We start from the raw sequence: 17,700 nt of genomic DNA, 5'->3' as shown, positions 1-17,700 counted from the left end.
CTGGTCTCGAACTCACAGTGATCCTCCTGCCTCAGCCTCCGAGTGCTGGGATTACAGGCATGTACCACCATGCCTGGCAAGGCCTTGTTTTAAGAAAACAAAAACCAACCAAAACAAAAAGATTATTGTCAGTTCACCAAAATAAGGAGTGCATAGTGTGAAGGGAATTAAAAGAAAAAAAAAAAAAAAAAGAGGATCACAAATTTGAGTTCAGCCTGGGCAACTGAGCAACTTAGTGAGACCCTGTCTTAAAGAAATGGCCGTGGACCTAACCGTGCAAAGGTCCTAGGCTCAAATCGGAGTACTGCAAAAAAACTGAAAAGAAGCAAGTAAACAGTCAAAGAAACAAAAACCAAAGTGTGTAGAACCAGGAGGAAAGGCAGCTGCATCAGATACAACGGTTGCTGCAGTTACTTGAATGAGGCTAAAATAGGTCCCGAATCAGGAGTCCTTCGGGAGCTGAAGGTGGTGGCCAAGGAGGGACTCAGCTCTCAGGTGAGGTCACGAGTCCCTTTTTGGCTCTTCCTGAAGGTCAAGTTCTCAGGAGCTTGGGTGGCCTCTCTGAGGGAGAAGGATCCTCCCCCAAGGCCCCGGAAGGAGGTGAAGCAAGTATTTCACGCCTGCGTTTCCCCACTACCCCCGGAGCTCTGGGGCATAAATCACAACGCCAGAGCCCTCCAGAAAGCGGCCGCAAAGGCAACGTTTTCCGAAATGTTTCCAGTTTGCTTTCAGCCAAATTACCTCTTTTGCTTTAAAGGGCAAACTTGTTTTCTCTGATTATGATGCTGCCCATCAACTCTTGACAGCTCATTTGCGTGAACAAGAAAATGCCTGCGGAACTGGGGGCGGGGGGGCGCACACAGCTGACTTCGCTGACAAAAATCACCAGAGTCTCTTTTCCCTGAATTCTAACACAATCGCGTCACGTCCTTTTAATGGCACCAACCTTAATACTGAAATCGTGGCCAGCTTCAGCCTCCCCTTTTAAGATTCCTGCCCTGACAGTGAAGTGAGGTTGTTAATGGATGGGGAACTTTAATTGGATCTTCCCTTTATTTGTCATTAATTCTACTGATGAACTTTATAAATGGAAATATATCTTTATCATGCAAATTATACCGCCTCGTCGTCATTCAAATAGGCCTGGTGGATATTTTATTACTTTCGCTCTCAGAACATTTTACCAAAAAAAAAAAAGAAAAAAAGGTTTGAGCTTCATAATTTTTTTTCCTCAGCGAGGAAAAAAGGGAAGAAACCCCAAGACCCGTGACACTGCTCCATGGGGAAGCAGGAGGTATTTAAAGACAAAAACAGTCGGTGCAATCAGATGTGGTGTACACTTAAGATCCCAGTACCAGAGAGGCTGAGGCAGGAGGACAGTGACTTCAAGGTCAGTATGGGTACCATGGTGAGTTCTAGCCCAGCTGAGACTACATGGTGAGAGGCTGTCTTAAAACAAAACACAAACATAAGCAGCAACAAAAACGTAAATAGAAGTCAGGTACAGTGGCACATACCTATAATCTCAGCCGCTTAGGAGGCTGAGGCAGAAGGATTGCAAGATCAAGGCCAGCCTGGGCAATTTAGTGAGACTGTCTCAGAGAAACAAAAAGGGCTGGGGTGTAGCTCAGTGCCACAGCGCTTGCCTGGCCTGTGCAAAATTCTGGGTTTAATTCCAAGTACTGTAAGAAAACAAAAACGAACAAAAACCCTGCAGTGTGGGGTGTGGGCCTCATTTTAAGGACTTCTATTTTATTTATTTATGAGAAACAAAAAGGGCTGGGGTGTAGCTCAGTGCCACAGCGCTTGCCTGGCCTGTGCAAAATTCTGGGTTTAATTCCAAGTACTGTAAGAAAACAAAAACGAACAAAAACCCTGCAGTGTGGGGTGTGGGCCTCATTTTAAGGACTTCTATTTTATTTATTTATTGGTACCAGGGATTGAACTCTGGTCCTTGCACTTGCAAGGCAGGCCACCGAACCGCTGAGCTCAATCCCCGGCCCCAGGACTTCTATTTTAATACTGGCTAACTCTTGAGAACGACCACATGCCAGACTGTGACCTAAGGCTTCCTACCAATGGGCTCCTCTAATCCTTACTGGTTCTCTTGTTGCCTCCATTTTAGACAAGGAAAGGGTGGCGGAGGGAGGGTGAGATGCTTCTAGCTTCTGCTTTGCTCACAGCTGAGATTTCAGGCCAAGGCATCTGACTTAGAAGCCAGCACCCTATAACCACTGCTCTGTGCGTACTTTTGACTTACTTTCTCATTTTGAGCTGGAATCTTGCGACATTGCTGAGTCTGGCCTGGAATGCACAATCTTCTCGCCTCAGTCTCCTGCTTCAGCTGCAGGGGTGTAGCTTTTGATTTTAAGATTGACTTCTAGGGTGGTAGAATGAGCTTTTGCAGGGCTGGTTTCAGTCAGTCCTGTCAAGGTGAGACCTAGAGAACAGATGTATTCGAGATTTGGTTCCTGGGTGGCTGTGGTGGTGCACGCCTGTAACCCCAGCACTCAGGAGGCTGAGGCAGGAGGATCCAGAGTATGACCCCAGCTTGGGCAACTTGGTGAGACCCTGTCTGTCTTAGTCACTTTCCTTAATGCTGAGACACAATACCAGATACCCACAACTTAAAGTGATTTATTTTGGCTCACAGTTTGTAGAGGGTTCAGGCCATGCTCAGGTGGCTCCCAGGCAGGGTGGCACGGCAGAGGGGCCTGGTGGATGAGAATGGCTTCCCACATGCCGTCTAGGAAGCACTGGGGGAAAAGGGAGGAGCCGAGAGGGAGATGAGTGGTTCCAGGCCCCACCCCCATGACCACACCCCACCTAATAACAAGTCAGCTGTAGCCCCTGACTTGTTAGGCAGGAAGTTAGATGCTGGCAGGGAGTGGGGGGAACCACACACAACAGCGTCCCTGCCCGTGGGCAGCGTAACAGGTATCAGTGGTATCAGCGCAGAACACATGTATAATCATTTGTTAGGTCTCAAACCCGAAGTGATCCCACAGAGTACAGTGACATTTTTTTTTTTTTTGTAACAGGGATCGAACTCGGGTCCTTGTGTTTGCAAGTCAGGCAGTGGAACCACTGAGCTAAATCCCTGGCCCCCCAGTTACAGTTTAATGTCATCCACTGCATGTCCCTTTGGGTACCTGGCCGTGGGCCATCTAACTCCGGGACGAGGCACAGCACATTTCTGGCTGCCACAGCCCAGGCTTGCTGAGACCAGGGAGGGAAGCATTCTCTGCCTTGGGTGGGGACCTGGTTTAAATTAAGAGTTTATCCTTTGTGAGTCTCTTACATGAGTAAAGCCCTTGAACAAACACAGGTCATCTAAAAAGGACAGGAAGTCATTTTGCAATTCCTAGGTAAAGTAGCTTCTAAGTGGAATGGTGATAAACATCATAACTCTGTGCGTACCTACTTTACAGTAAATTCTACCTAGACTGCCGCATGGCCACCTGTGTGACTTGACTGAATTCTTTCATCAAGGATGGAGGACCAGGGAGGTGAGCGGCTAGTTCCTCTTTGCATTAGTGCCCAGCTTCCTACTGACTGAAGCCAAAAGCCCTCTCTGTGAGCGCATAGGGCTCTTGGGAAGCCTGTGGATAGAAGCTATAACTCTGTCTCAAAATAAATAAGGCTGGCGTGGTGGTTCGCACCTCTGATCCCAGCACTTGGGACACTGAGGCAGGAGGATCTCTGTGAGTTCAAGGCCAGCCTGGGCTACACAGTGAGACCCTGCGTGTTGGGAGCAATTCTACATGGTTTTGGGGGAGAATCATTTCATAATTAAATGGTGATTAGGGCCTACTTTTCCTGCCCACTGGCCAGCTATGGCGTGTCGAGACAGGACTGTTTTTGCCTCCAGTCACAGCTAAGACCTCAGTGGTCCCGTGATGCTGTGATGCTCCGGGACAGGACTACACCAGCTGGAGGCATCCAGGAGGAATGACAGCTTTATAGCATAGTTCCTCTCAGTTGTTTGCTACTTCTGTCTCTGCTGATGCTCTGAATAAAGGTGTGGCAAGCTTGGGGTCTGGGGTCTTTGCCACACAGAGCAGCATGGATCAGGGCAGAGCTCAGCTTCTTCTCCAAGTCTCATTTTCTGTCTATATATTAATTAATTAATTCACCTTGTGCTGTCGTGGCTGGCAGGAGGCTAGGACCTGATGCAGAGGTCTACTAATGTCCCCTTTCCCTGTTCCCTACACCTGTCTCAAAAATAAAATTAAATAAAAAAAAACTGCTCTAAGAAAATAAAATCTTAAGGTTCTAACATTTTAGTGGGTGGTAAAATCAATTTACCAGTTGCAACTAGCATTGCAAGTAAACAAAATACAATGGAAATTGTCAGAGTGCAGCACACGTAGTAAGTACAGGTCTTGTTTTTTCAGAGCTGGGAATTGAACCCCGGCCCTCACGCATGCTAAGCACGAACTCTCTCACTGAGCTCTGCTTTCAGCCTACAGAATTCTTTTGTAATTAAACACGTGTGCTGGGCTGAGAAGGAAAATGCATTTCTTTGGTTTGTAGTTAAACGAACAACCTGTGTTTGAAAGTTCCTGTGACAAAGGCACTCGATTGGCCGTAGGATAGGACCTGCTGCTGTACTGTGAAAGCTAAGGTTAAAAAGATATATATATATATTTTACCTGACGCTCTGTTTGCCTGTATTTCAAATGCTCCTGATTTTTAATCGCTTTGACTTTCCATCAGCTGGTGCCTGCGCGCACACAGGCGGGTAGCATTTGCTTGCACGAAAATGCCATCAGGTGGCCGGGGTTCTCAGCACGCGCACTCCTGACACTGCGGGCCAGGTCACTCGTGTGGTGCCCCTGCCCCTGTGTCCGGATGTTTGCCAGCCTCCCTGGCCTCCACAGCATTATTCAGGTGTGACCAGACGTCCCTAAGTTGGGGACCGCGGTGGGTGGAGGTCACCCCAGCTGAGCGGCGCCATCCGTCCGTTTGGCTGTGGGACTCCCTTCTGCGCCCCAGTCCACGCCCCGCTTCAGAAGCAGGCTCGTCCCCCTGGAACCCAGCCCTGCCTGGGAGCCACTTCTGTGCCGTCCGAAGTCACCGCCCTCCTGAGGGAAGATGGGGATCTCAGTCTGGGCTGACGCTCCCTGCCTTCTGTCTGGACACACCGCGGGTCCCAGTCACATCCAGGCGCTGGGGCACAGGGAGGATCCGAGAGCCCGGAAAGCCCTCTGCAGAGTCCAGAGCCCGTCCCTCTCCTCAAGTCAGGGCTTCTTGGCCTTCGTTGAAGTACAGAGCAGGTGGCGCTGGCCTTGCAGCCCTGAGCCCTTCTCTCCTTGGGCCCAAGGGGAAATTTGTGGGAACCCAGCAATGGAGCAAGTGGGGACTCGCCCCTCTAATTTAGGGGTTCACTGGGGCAGAGTTTAGACCTAAGCTAAAGCTGTGCTGGCTGGCCTGTGATGCTGCAGGTGCCCGCCCTGCCTCTCTCTCCCTCTGCAGCCTCTGTGGCTGCTGCCTTCGAGGCCCAGCTGTCGGGGGTCTGGGAGGAGGTAGGCCTGGGAAAGGCAATGGTGGGTTCAAACCTGGCTAGGATCGCTGCTCTTGACTTCCTTCCCAATGGACCGGGGAGCAGACGCTCTGATGTGAAGGGCACGGCCACCTCCCTCCCTGCTGGGGGGAGGGCACCGGAGCTGGAGGGAGTGGGGGACAAGGTGGCGAGGTGGGAGCGCTGGCAGACATGATGGCAGGTTCGGCAGGCTCCAGTGAGCCAGGGGAGAGACGGGCGTGGCCCCACCAGGGACAGGGCAGTGGCTACGGAGAAGCACAGGGTGGCAGAGATGGGGAGAAGGCACAATCAGCGGCCAGCGGGGTGAGGGAGCGGGCAGAGCTCAGGACGAGGCCCGTTCCCAGGCAGAGGCGGCCGTGGGGGGCTGCGGCGTTACCCAGAGGGCAGAGGCCGGAAGAGGAGCAGGATGAGAGGCCCCCGCTCCTGTTCCCCCAGGTGGAGCCACTCTGGACGCTCCTTTCCAGAAACCAACCCAGACCCGGACGAGCAATTTCTGCCCGTTAGAAGCCAGCTCCATGGCTGACCTTCCCCAGGACGGAACAGAGCACGCTGTACACTGGTCAGACTCTATGTCTTTCCTGCAGAGATCTCAGGACATGGGTATTTTTCATAGCTCCATCGAGGGATAATTTAATCACCATAAAATACATCCAGTATAAGCATGCAACTCCATGGCTATTTAAAAAAAACTTTTTTTTTTTTGAGACAAGGTCTTGCTATGTAGTTCAGGCTGGCCTTGAACTCACTACGTGCCCAGGCTGACCTCAAACTTGTGGTGATCTCCCGCCTCAGCCTCCCAAGTGCTGGGATTTATAGGCTTGAGCCATCACGCCCAGCCCATTTTTATAAATGTATGTAATCATGCCACATCACCACAGTCCATTTGCACAACATTTACATCACTTCCTCAAATTCCCATGAGCTAATTTGCAAACATCCTCTGCTCCCACCCACACTGGCTGTTTCTATTTCAGGTAAGTGAAATCACATACACGGAATTATGTAGTTTGGCTCTTCGCTTAGCAGAGCAGTTTTAAACCAGGGGCAATGTTACCTTCTAGGAAATATCTGGCAGTGAAATGGAGGCATAGCTGGTCGTCACAACTGGGAGAGGGAACGGCTGGCATCTAGTGGGTAGAGGTCCATGGCCCCACTGTGTCATATAAGATGCAGGATGGTCCCCCATAACAGAACTGTTTGGTCCAAAATGTCAACAGAAAGCCATGTGTGGTGGCACACACTTATAATTCCAGCACTCAGGAGGCTGAGGCAGGAGGATCACTACGCATGCAAGGCCAACATGGGCTACATAGTGAGTTCAAAGCCAGCCTGAAGAGACCCTGTATCAAAAAACAAACAAACAAAAAAAAAAAAGAAAGAAAGAAAGAAAAGAAAAAGAAAAAAGCCAACAGACCTGTGGTTAAGACCCCCTAACTTACTATAACACTTCTGAGGTTCACCCGTGTTGCAGAATGTATTAGTATTGTTTTGCTTTTTGTGGGCAGATAATATTCCATGGTATGGAAATAATTACAATTCTTCTTTCACTTGTTGAGGGGCACTTGGGTTCTTTCCAGTTTGTGGCTGTTAAGATGAATACTGCTAAGAATATTCACATATAGGTCTTTGGGTGGCTAGGTCTGCATTTTTCTTGGGTCCATTCCTAGGAGAGGAACTGAGGGCGAATGTACGTTGAACTGTTTCAGAAACTGCCAAGCCATCGTTCCAATCGCTTGGACTGTTTTACGTGCCCTCCAGCAATGCCCAAGCACGCCACTTCCTCCACCTTCTTGCTGCTTCTATTAATCGCTATGTTACATTGTTTTTCATATGTTTAACCAATCTTGCATTTCTGGAGTAAATCTCACTTGGTCATGGTGTATAATCCTTTTTATACGTTGGTGAATTTGGTATGGCAATATTTTGTATCTTTTCCTGTATGTGATACTGGGGATCGAACTTGGGTCCTTGCGCTTTCAAGGCAGGCAGCAGAACCACTGAGCCAAATCCCCAACCCATGCATCTATTTTCTTGAGGGATGTTTTTCTGTAGCAGGACTTGGCAAGTTTTTTTTCCACATAGGGCCAAATAGTAAATATATTTGGCTTTGTGGCTACAACGTTTTTTTTGGCAACTGCTTAACTCTGCTGCTGTAGCACGAACACAGTCATAAATGACACACAAGGTGCACGTCTGTAATCCTAGCTCTCTGGGCGGGCTTGGGCAAGAAAATTGCAAGTCTGAGCCTACAGTGGGCAGTTTAGCCACTCAGGGAGAATGCATCTCAAAAATTTAAAAAGGGGGCAGGGATGTAACTCAGTGCAAAGGCCCTTGGTTGAATACTCAGTGTGTGTATGTGCGTATGTGGGTAAACTGGCATGTCTGTGTTCTGAGAAAATTTTATTTATAGAAACAGGAGGCAAGTCAGATCTTACCTTTGAGATGTGGTTTGCTGATCCCTAGTCTGTAGTTTTTTGTTTTGTTTTGTTTTGTTTTTTTGAGACAGGGTCTCACTATGTGGTTGAGACTGATGTGGAACTCACTATGGAGCCCAGGCTGGTCTCAAACTCACAGCGATCCTCCTGCCTCAGCCTTCCGAGTGCTGGGATTACAGGTGTGCGCCACCACGACCGGCCAGTCTGTAGTTTTTGTTGTTTTGTTTTGGTTTTTTGAGACAGCTTCTCCTTATGTCTTCCATACTTGCCTTGAACTCAAGATGATGCTCCTGTCTCAGCCTCCCACGTGTTGGAATTAGAGGTATGTGCCATGTTGCCCAACTACATTGATTTTTTTTTTCTTTTTTCTTTTGGATACTGGGGATGGAACTTAGTTGTGGATAATGGGAAGGCCCACCCTGGGTGTGGGTGGCACCACCCGAAAGGCTTATCGCTGAGAAGGGATAAAAGGGAAAGGGAGGCTGGCTGCTGCTGCTTCACTTTGCTGCTTTCTGCCTGCCATGAACCGTTTCTCCTCTGTGATGCCCCTCTGCCGTGCCACCCTGCGTTGGAGCCAGCTGACTATGGACTGAAACCTCTACACACTGTGAGCTAAAATAAACGTTTGCTCCTTTAACTTCTGGGTGTCAGGTATTTTGTCTCAGGAATGAGAAAGGAACTAAGACTATTTAAAGGATTACACTTCAGTAGCATTAAGAATATTACATTTATGGACAACTGTCATTACTGTCCACCCCCAGAATGTGTTCATCACTCCCAACTGAAACTCTGTACCCATTAAGCAAACATTCCTCACTCATTCCCCTTTCCCATGGCACCTCGTGGCCACCATTCTAATTTCTGTCTCTGTGAATTGGAATACTGCAGCTACTTCATATCAGACAATATTTGTCATTTTGTGTCTTTTCCGTAATGCTTTCAAGGATCATTTATGTTGTAGCGGATGTCAACATTTCTTTCTTTCTTTTTTTTTTTTTTTTTTTTTTTTTTTTTTTTTTGGCCCAGGATCTCGCTGTGTAGTTCAGGCTGGCCTTGAAATCACTATGTAGCCCAGGCTGGCCTCAAGCTTGCACTGGTCCTCCTGCCTCAGCCACCAGCCCCTCCCCAGTGCTGAGATTAGAGGTATGCACTATCATGCCTGCCGAGAATTTCATTTGTTTTTATGGCTGAATAATATTCCATGGTATGGACAGAGACTACATTTTGTTTATCCACTCATCCATCAATGGACAGCACTGCATTTTGAGGAGGATTTGTTAGGAGAGGATTTTGTTGCTATGACAAAATGCCCAAGAAAAACAACTTGAAGGAAAGATTTATTTGGGCTCACAGTTTCAGAGATTTCAGTCCGTGGTTGGCTATATCCATTGCTTGGACGCAGGACATCATGGTGGTCAGATGTAGAGCACAGCTGCTCACCTCATGGCAGCCAGGAAGCAGAAAGAAAAGGAAGGAGCAAGAGAAGGAGGGGCTGGGAACAAGATACGTCCCCAAGGTCACACCCCCAGGACCCACTCCCTTCAGCCAGCGTTGCCCCAGTGACACCATCAAATTGGTGGCCTCTTGAAGCATTCGCCTTCCAAACAGAAGAGATCTGGGGGACACCTCAGACCTAAACCGGAACAGGATCTATCCAGCTCAAGTCATCATTCTGGAAGTGGATTTCCATGGTGTGATTTTACACCCATCTGTACTACACTGTTTCATTGATGGCTCCTCCAGTCTCAGGCTCCATGATGGGAGTGATGAGGTTTCCTTTATTGATTGCTCCCCCAACCATCCTTAATGGGCACTCGTAGATATCGCTGAATATATGAATATTTAACGTGCGGATCAAGGGCACCTCTTGGCGCTGTATTAAGCATGAAGAGTCAAGGTTGGATGTGTTTTAGGGAAAACAAAATTGCCACTACTTTCTGAGCACTGCTCCCGTGCCAACCACTTCATAGCTTTGTTTCTTGTAATCTGCATAAGAAACTCTTTGTTTTAAGAGCAGACAAAGAAGCCTAGCATGGTGGCGCACACCTGTAATCCTAGCATTTGGGAGTCTGAGGCAGGAGAGTCGCTGCAAGTTCCAGGCCAGCCTGGATGGACTACATAGTGAGTTCAAGGCCAGTGTGAATACATAGGGAGAACTTGTCTCAAGAAAGAAAGAAAAGAAAGAAAGAAAGAAAGAAAGAAAGAAAGAAAAGAAAACGAGATTATATTTTAAGGACAGAAATTGGAATTAAATTCTAAAGTTAATACCAAAGACAAAAATCATATAATCAAAATAATCTAAGCACCCACTCACGTGAGATGCTTTCTGCTTCGTGCTCACATTGGGCAGGAAAGTGGCTACTTAGAAACGACTCTCTCGCCCTCACATCTATGTTTGACTTCAAGTAAATGAATGATGGCCTCTACTTGATTGGTATCACTACTATTTATTTATTTATTTACTGTGGTATTAGGGATTGAACCAGGGCCTTTTTACATTGAGCTAGATTTTTTTCTTTTTTTTGAGACAGGATCTCCCTAAGTTGCCCAGGCTGGGCTCCAACTTGTGATTCTCCTGCCTCAGCCTACCAGAGTACTGGGATTCCAGGCGTGTGCCACGGCGCCGGGCTTATCCGCTTTAGAGGAGAGAAAGAGGGGCCAGGGAATGGACAGGAGGAGAGGGCAGAATAGGGGTGGGGTCTCTACAGAGGATGCTTTGCAGAGTGGGAGGGCAGACTGACGCCGGGGCTTGGGAGCAAGATCCTAAACTAGGATGGGATCCGGGTGGGGGCTACTGAGTTTTGCAGAGTCCAGGAAGCGTGGGCTAGACCTCAATCTACATTTCCTTCACCCTCAACTCTTTCCCACCTGTTACTCACCTCCTCTGAAGGCTCGAGGATCCCTCTCCAACAGAGGTTTCTCTGTCCTTGCGTTGCTAGGTTACTCGCCAATCTTGGAGGGCGGGACTCGGCGTCTGACTGACTTTACTTTTCACCATTCAACCTCTTATTTTGCTCCGTTAGCTCCACCTTCTGAACTATGACCAATCAGAAGGACGGTCCCTCTGACATTCTTCCAATTAAAAGACCCGAGACTCTGTCTGGGTTGGACTGAACTATTACAGAGAGGGATGGGAGGGAGGGAAGAGGTGCAGCTTCTTAGTCCCGTCCTCTTTTAGGGAGTCCTGCAATCAGCAATGATCGAGAAATAGGAAAGGACATGGAAATTAACCAATCAGACCTCATCATAGCAGCCCAGATGTCCAATGGGCCGAGGAGGAGGGGAAGTGGGGCGGGGCCGGCGGGGTGGAGGGGAAGTTAGTCGGTGGACTGGAGAGCTGGCGCAGCTGCCGTGGCGGCAGCGACTGTAGTGTCGGCGGCTGTAGTGGCTGCAACAACTCCGGTTTCGGGGCTTTGGCAGCGGCGCCAGCGGGCTGTGCTGTGGTGTGCTGACTCCGGTGTGCGGTCCGGGTTTCTGGGTCGGCGCGTGTAAGAATCCGAAGGGGTCTAGGGGCTGGCCCGAGGGGAGGGGGCAGGGGCCAGGGGTCAGAGAGCGGGGACAAAGGGGTTGCGGCTGAGCCCCAGGTGTGGGAGACGAGAAGGGTGGACCCAGAGGGCTCGCCAGGAAGTTTTTGCCCAGGGTTTCGACCCCCAGACCGGGCCGGGGGTGTGCACGCCTTTTCCCGCCCCTGGCTTCTTGGGCGACCCCCACGTGGGGCCCCCATGAGATCGGGGAGCGCGTGCAGCAGGGGCGGCCCTCCTGCCTCAGCCTCCCTCTCGCACTGTCACCTCGTCAGCGACCTCGGCTGACCCCAAAGGAGACTGCCCGGGTCATGCTGCCCCAGCCGGCGGTGTGGTGGCAGCCAGCGCTCTGTCCCCAGGACCTTGCTCCAGGGGTGACCTTTTGGATCTTCCAAAGAGGAAGATGGAGCGCTTGCAGAAGGAGCCCAGGGCCAGGACTCAGGAGTTCTGAGTTCTATCTCTGTGCCTGTGCGGTGTGACCTTGGGCAAGTCCCTTTACCTCTCTGGGCCTCGTTTTTCTTTCTGTAAAAGGATGGGTTTGGATTCAAATTGGGGAACTGGTTCAGGGTGTACTTACAGGGTAATGGTCTAGCAGGGAGAGTCCCAGAATTCAGCCTGCCTGGGTTGAAATCTGGCCTCTCTACCTTGCTGTTTATTTATAAGACACAAGTTAACCACTAAGCCTCTAAGGTGCTCTGTAAGGTGGGGGGCATTAACCAAGACAGGATTCAGCAACAGGACCGTTGGTGTTTTGAGCCACGTCCTTTGTGGTGTATGGGTCTCACCTGTCACCCCGATCTGTGACAACCAGAATGTCTCCAGACAGTAAGGTCCCCTGGGGACAGAATCACCCTGACTGGGAGCCACTGAGCTCAGCCACTGCTTATGAGCAAGCAGTCATCTGTAAGACCACCAGCTATTATGGGACTAGTGACGAAATTTACAAGCCTCTTAGTCCCCAGCCTTCAGAACAAATGTGGGAGAGATCAGTGTCTAAGCTGCGTGATGGGTGCAAGTTCACTTAGACATTGTCTCTGCTCTTCAGTATGTTTGAAAATGTTGGGGGTAAAAGTTAAACCCTGGACTGGGGAGGTAGTGCCTGTGCTTAGTGTGTGCGAGGCCCTGGGTTCCATCTCCAGCACTGGAAAGATGCAAAGGATTAAGCTGAAAAACAAACCCCAAAAATGTTAGGACAGCTGCGTGGTAGTGTCTCATCTGGGATTTCCTCTTCTGCCTCCCCCTCCCTATGGGATTGAAAAGCAAAATAAATCCTCAGATCTGGAGGAAATGAAAAACTTCTCACAAAGGCCGGTCATGGTGGTGCACGCCTGTAATCCCAGCACTTGGGAGGCTGAGGCACAAGGATTGCTGTGAGTTCGAGACCAGCCTGGGCTACATAGTGAGTTCCAGGTCAGTCTCAACTACATAGTGAGACCCTGTCTCAAAAAACCAAACAAACAAACAAAAAAAACTTCTCACAGGAAGTTCACTGGGCAGAGAGCTACAGGCTTAGCAGCAAGCAGCACAGTGTTTAATTTCTGCTCCCTTTATTTATTTATTTATTTTTGATACCGGGGATCGAACTCAGGTCCTTGTGGTTGGGAGGAAGGCGGCGGAACCACTGAGCTAAATCTCTGGCATCTGCTGCCTCATTTTTAAAAACGTGCCGTTCTCCAACGGTGCACAAGGGGGTCCCGAGTTCCTTGAGGATCTGCAGGTCCGTTTGGAGGTGAACTTGGTAGAGCACAGAAACCATAGCCGAAGGAAGGAACCTGCTGCTGTTTTCAAGTTCAAAGTTCTGTGGAGATCTGCTGAGTCTCATTTCTTTTGGTCCTAGGCGGAAATGGGAAGGTATAAATAGAAACCCTAACAGGCCAGTTCTGAGTGTTTTAAATTGGGAGTTACACATGAACACTTGGACATTATTTTTAAAATATATATTTTTGTCTCCTTCCCTCCTCAGGCACCTAAAGCTAGGAGAATGGTGCCTGCACAGGAATATCTGTCATTGGAGAGTTTATGTGTGGTCCTCAGAGATAACTTAGTGAAGCTAAAGTGAAAGTTGTCTTTGTTTTGAAAAGTGGGGAAGCATGGATGATACAGGGTGTTAGCTTCCTAGTGGTCCCTGAAGGTGGGTGCTGCTTGAATAAAGATGTTGGGGACGTAGAGGATGAGCAGGAACACGGGCCCTGTGCCAGACTGCAAGGTCCCAAGCTTGGCTGTCTAGCTGTGTATTCTTTGGCAAATTACTAAACCTCTCTGTGCCTGGCTTTTCCCTCTATAGTCTATCCTGTAGGGCTATTATGAGATTTTAATGAACTTTTACTTATAAATTTCAAGTAGAAAAAAAACAATCACCAGTAGAGTCCCTGATATGTAGCAAGCACTCAGTGAGTACCAACTACTGTTACTTTAACTGCCTTATATATTTTTCTTTGGTGGCTTTGCAGAGCCCACAGATAGTGTAAAAGAAGGGTGGAGATAGAACATGATAGCTCTAATCTCCTTTGCCAGACACAGTTACTTTCCAGTGTCTGTTCTTGCACTTGCCCTCATATTTTAACACTGTTAACGCTGTTGGCGCTTTTTAAAAATTTTTTGGTACTGAGGATTGAACCCGGATACTCGATCTCAGCCAAGAGGCTGAGAAGCAGTGGGCACACAGAACCCAAGGCCTTCGCTTTGAGCTACATCCCCATCCCCTTTTTATTTTTTATTTTGAGACCAGGTCCTGTCTAAGATACTAATTGAACTTGCCACCCCCCTGCCTCTGCCTCCCAGAGTACGTTGATGACAGATGTGCAGCACCACACCTGGCTTGTTAGCATTGTTTTCAAAGAGAGGTCTAGTTCCCACCCTAGAAGATTGAAAAGCATGTATGTAATTCGGTGGTTTGCAGGACCGTGTAGCCATCACCACCACCTTATTCCAGAAGGTACCCGTCGGTGGTGGTTGGGCTCTAATAATTGTCTTTCGTTTCTTGTGCTCCCGACCCTAGAAGATGGCCCTCATGGAGGAGTTTCTGAGAAGCACCGCTGGGCCAGTGGCTTTGACAAGGAGCTCAAACCAGAGACTGTTTAAAGCCCTGGACATCGCATCCTGAGGCCCGCAGGAGAGGCGAGCATGGCCGTGAGTTTGGATGACGACGTGCCCCTCATCCTGACTGTGGATGAGGGTGGCAGCGCCCCAGCGGCTCCCTCCGACAGCCTAGGCCCCGAGGAGCTGCCGAGCAGAAGTGAGCTGGGGGCTGGTGGGGGGCTGCAGCAGGCGGCAAGAGGTGGTGTGGGCTTCAGGCCCCGTCCGCTGGCCCCATGTCGGGGTCCCCAGGTGGTGACACGGAAAGGACTCTTGTGGGCTGTGTTGCCACAGGCCCAGCTCTGGGGTGTGTCCAGGGCCCTGCGCGTCCCCAGTCATCTTGCTCCCCTCTGCCCCTAGCCTCCCTCTCACTGAGCAACCTTGGCTTTTTCCGTGGCTGCTTGGCAGAGACCTCGGGCCAACCTGCTCCTTGGCTGGCTTCCCTGCCCCATTCCTGGTTAAAAAAAGAAGCCAGTTTCAGCAGCAGCCTCCGTCTGTCCCGGTCCGAAGCCCTGGCAGGAAGCTGCACTGTTGTTTCTGTTCCTCCACGGCCCTGCTGCCGGGATGGGGTGGAGGGGGCGGGCGGCGAAGGTTGGGATCCATTGATCTGAGGCTTTGGGGTTTTGCTTTGTCTTCTTCTGAAGCAGATCCTAGCACAAAGCGGGCCCAGGAGAGGTGGAAAGCTGGGGGTGTTTTATGTGTTAAGTGTGTTCTTGGCAGAATGAGAGGCCTTTAGGAACCTTCTGGGCCCTGTCCCGAAGCCATTTGTTTGCTCAGGAGAGGCTTAAAATAACTCAGCTTTTTCAGGGGTCTTCAAATGGCAGGGACGGCTCCTTGGAGGCTCTTTGGAGACAGAGACCACCGTCCTGTGCTTCTGAGGGTGGAGGCGAGCCGCCCGCCCGGGACCAGCGGGACAGGAGCCTGGCCGCCCCGTGTCCTTTGTTCCCGAGAGCACACAGCTGGTGGCGGGAGCTCGCCGCCTCCCTGGGACAGGATGAAGGGGAACAATATTCCCAGGGAGCTGTGGCAGGTGCCCGGTCCCTATACACAGGCCCTCTGGGCGACGCAGTGATCAAAACATAAACCAAGCCGGGCGTTGGTGGTGCCCAACTGGGATCCCATGGGAGGCCGAGGCAGGAGCATCGAAGTTTGAAGCCATCATAGGTAATGTAGCGATTTAGTGAGACCCTGTCTTAAAATTAAAAAGTCAGAAAGGGCTGGGGGCGTAGCTCAGTGCAAAGGCCTTGGGTTCAACTCCAGGACTGGAAAAACACAAAACAAAGGCAACCATAAACCCATTTTTCCCCAGCTACTGCTCAAGGCCTAGAAAATGGTGGCTGCAGTTTCCAGCTCTTAGCTGTTTTCTTTATAGGATCCCCCTGCTAGGGAGGCAGTATTGTCCCTGTTTTACAGAGGAGGAAACAGTGGGTCAGAGAGGTTAAGTAACTTTCCCAAGGCCACTCAGCCAGCACGTGGACTAGTGAAGTTTTGAACTCTGGATTGATTCTGGAGTTTCTGCCCCTTTCCCCTTTTTTTTCTTTTTGTTCCTCCCTCTCTATTGCCTCCTTCTCCTTTTTGCTTCACAAATTTAGAACAAATGTGAGTGCAAGCCCTTAGCTTAGCATTTGTTAATTGTTATTTATCTTTTGCCGTCTTGGGTCCATCCCAGGCCCGGTGCACAGTGGGCTCTTAGCGTTTATCTCTGACCTCATCTCACACTCTCGAGGTAGAATTACGGTTACCTTCGGCACTTACAGAGGGGCAGGTTGCCTGGGTGAGCTTAGGAGATCAGGTGGCCCGTTCGGGGTCACAGGGCTCGCTGGCACTGATGCCTCTCTGGTCGGACGCCCACGGCACCGGCCCAAGTCAGGGTGATACAGGACACCGCCTGTAGGGGGTGCACGGCTGGAGCACAGGACCTGAGGGGCGCTGCTGGTAGCCAGCCTCGGGGTTCTGCGTGACAGCCTGTGTGTCCTGCGTGTGGGCCGCTGTTACACCCCGGCAAAGCAGCAACCCAGGGGTGGGGTGCCCGGCTCCCCTGTGGGATCAGACTGGGGAGAGTGACAGGATGTGTCAGGATCGGGCTGAACTGGTGGCGAGGCTTGGTGAGTAGGAAATGGGGCAGAGCCACAGTGACGCTCACCTCGGATCGGTGTCACCAGCGGGGCTCTTCTTATCTTGCCAGAGTTGAAGACAGTGTATTTTAGTTTCTTTTCTTTTTTCTTTTTTTTGGTACTGGGGATCAAACTCAGGACCTTGCGCTTGTGAGGCAGGCAGTGGCACCACTGGGCTAAATCCCTGGCCCTAGTTTGTTTCTTAAGAACAAAAAAAATACATTCCTAACCGCCAGGGATGTTGTGTTTTCTTCACAAGTGCCTCAGTGCCTCAGTTTCCACTCTTGCGTGGACTCTGTTTTCTTTGTTTGTTTTTGAGACAGGGTCTTGTTATGTAGCCTTGCTTGGGCTTGAACTTGTGATCCTCCTGCTTCAGCCTCCTGAATGCTGGGATCACAGGTGTGTGCTGCCACGCCCTGCTTGTTTTTTGTATTCCCAAGGATCATTTGCCGAAACATCCAAGAATGTGTGGGTAAATCTGTGGAGCACGGCTGGGAAGAGGGGCAGGGCCTGCCTCTCTCAGAGAAAGAGAGGTTTCAGAGTCGTCCTTTCGGCTAGCACAGGACTTATTTCATGCTTGGATTTTGTCGCTGACCTACCCTATCGCTGCCACCTGAGCAGTGACTGACACAAATGCAGCCTGGTCATTTCCCTGTCCTGGAGCTCCTTGGGGCCTTCCCATCCTGACAGTGCAGCCAGGCTTTGTCGCCTGTGTGTTGTCGTGCGTCCTGGCGTCTTCTTGCCTGACCGGTCCAGTCTCCTGCCTCGGCCTGTGGCATCACGTGGCTTTGAGGCCAGCGAGCCTCGTGCATTCCTGACCCTCTCACCTTGCTGGGAGCCTGTCTGGAGCGTCTTCCCAGCACCTCTCTGCTCATGAATTCCGCTTCTGTCTTGGAAGCTTGCAGACGGCTCCACCTCCTTGGGCAGAGCTAAGCACTCTCCCTCTTCAGCTCTGGTGCCTTGAGGAGGCTTCCGGTGTCACCATCTGCTGCCTGTGGTGGCTGCACTTC

At 50.2% G+C, this 17,700-nt stretch overlaps 2 protein-coding genes across 12 annotated transcripts in view; one reads left to right on the top strand and one right to left on the bottom strand.

Moving 5' to 3' along the window:
* The window catches only part of Iqcd (IQ motif containing D), a 21,478-nt gene extending 10,335 nt beyond the window's left edge, over positions 1-11,143 (bottom strand). For 2 of the 7 annotated variants that reach the window (XM_033762420.1, XM_033762421.1), the window contains exons 1-2: positions 10,860-11,143; positions 2,261-2,440 (exon numbers count right to left, since the gene is read on the bottom strand). The gene's annotated coding sequence lies outside the window, so the exon portion shown is untranslated. Of the gene's footprint in view, positions 1-2,260; positions 2,441-2,651; positions 2,757-4,655; positions 5,146-10,859 lie in introns of those variants that run through there. The other 5 variants (XM_033762425.1, XM_033762426.1, XM_033762422.1 and 2 more) reach the window with 4 other exon arrangements.
* Positions 11,144-11,279: 136 nt separating this feature from the next.
* Tpcn1 (two pore segment channel 1) overlaps positions 11,280-17,700 on the top strand; it is a 55,139-nt gene continuing 48,718 nt past the window's right edge. The window contains exons 1-2 of one of the 5 annotated variants that reach the window (XM_033762414.1): positions 11,280-11,468; positions 14,500-14,736. In XM_033762414.1, the coding sequence (XP_033618305.1) occupies positions 14,625-14,736 (112 nt within the window). In that variant the 5' untranslated portion in view covers positions 11,280-11,468; positions 14,500-14,624. The remainder of the gene's footprint in view (positions 11,469-14,499; positions 14,737-17,700) is intronic. The other 4 variants (XM_033762413.1, XM_010604123.3, XM_010604124.3 and 1 more) reach the window with 4 other exon arrangements.

This window comes from Fukomys damarensis, unplaced genomic scaffold (assembly GCF_012274545.1).
Source record: "Fukomys damarensis isolate Sample0158 unplaced genomic scaffold, DMR_v1.0_HiC HiC_scaffold_12, whole genome shotgun sequence".
In the NCBI taxonomy this organism is placed as follows: Eukaryota; Metazoa; Chordata; class Mammalia; order Rodentia; family Bathyergidae; genus Fukomys; species Fukomys damarensis.
The sequence above is the reverse complement of the archived record's forward strand: the minus strand, read 5'-3'. Positions and strand labels throughout refer to the sequence as shown.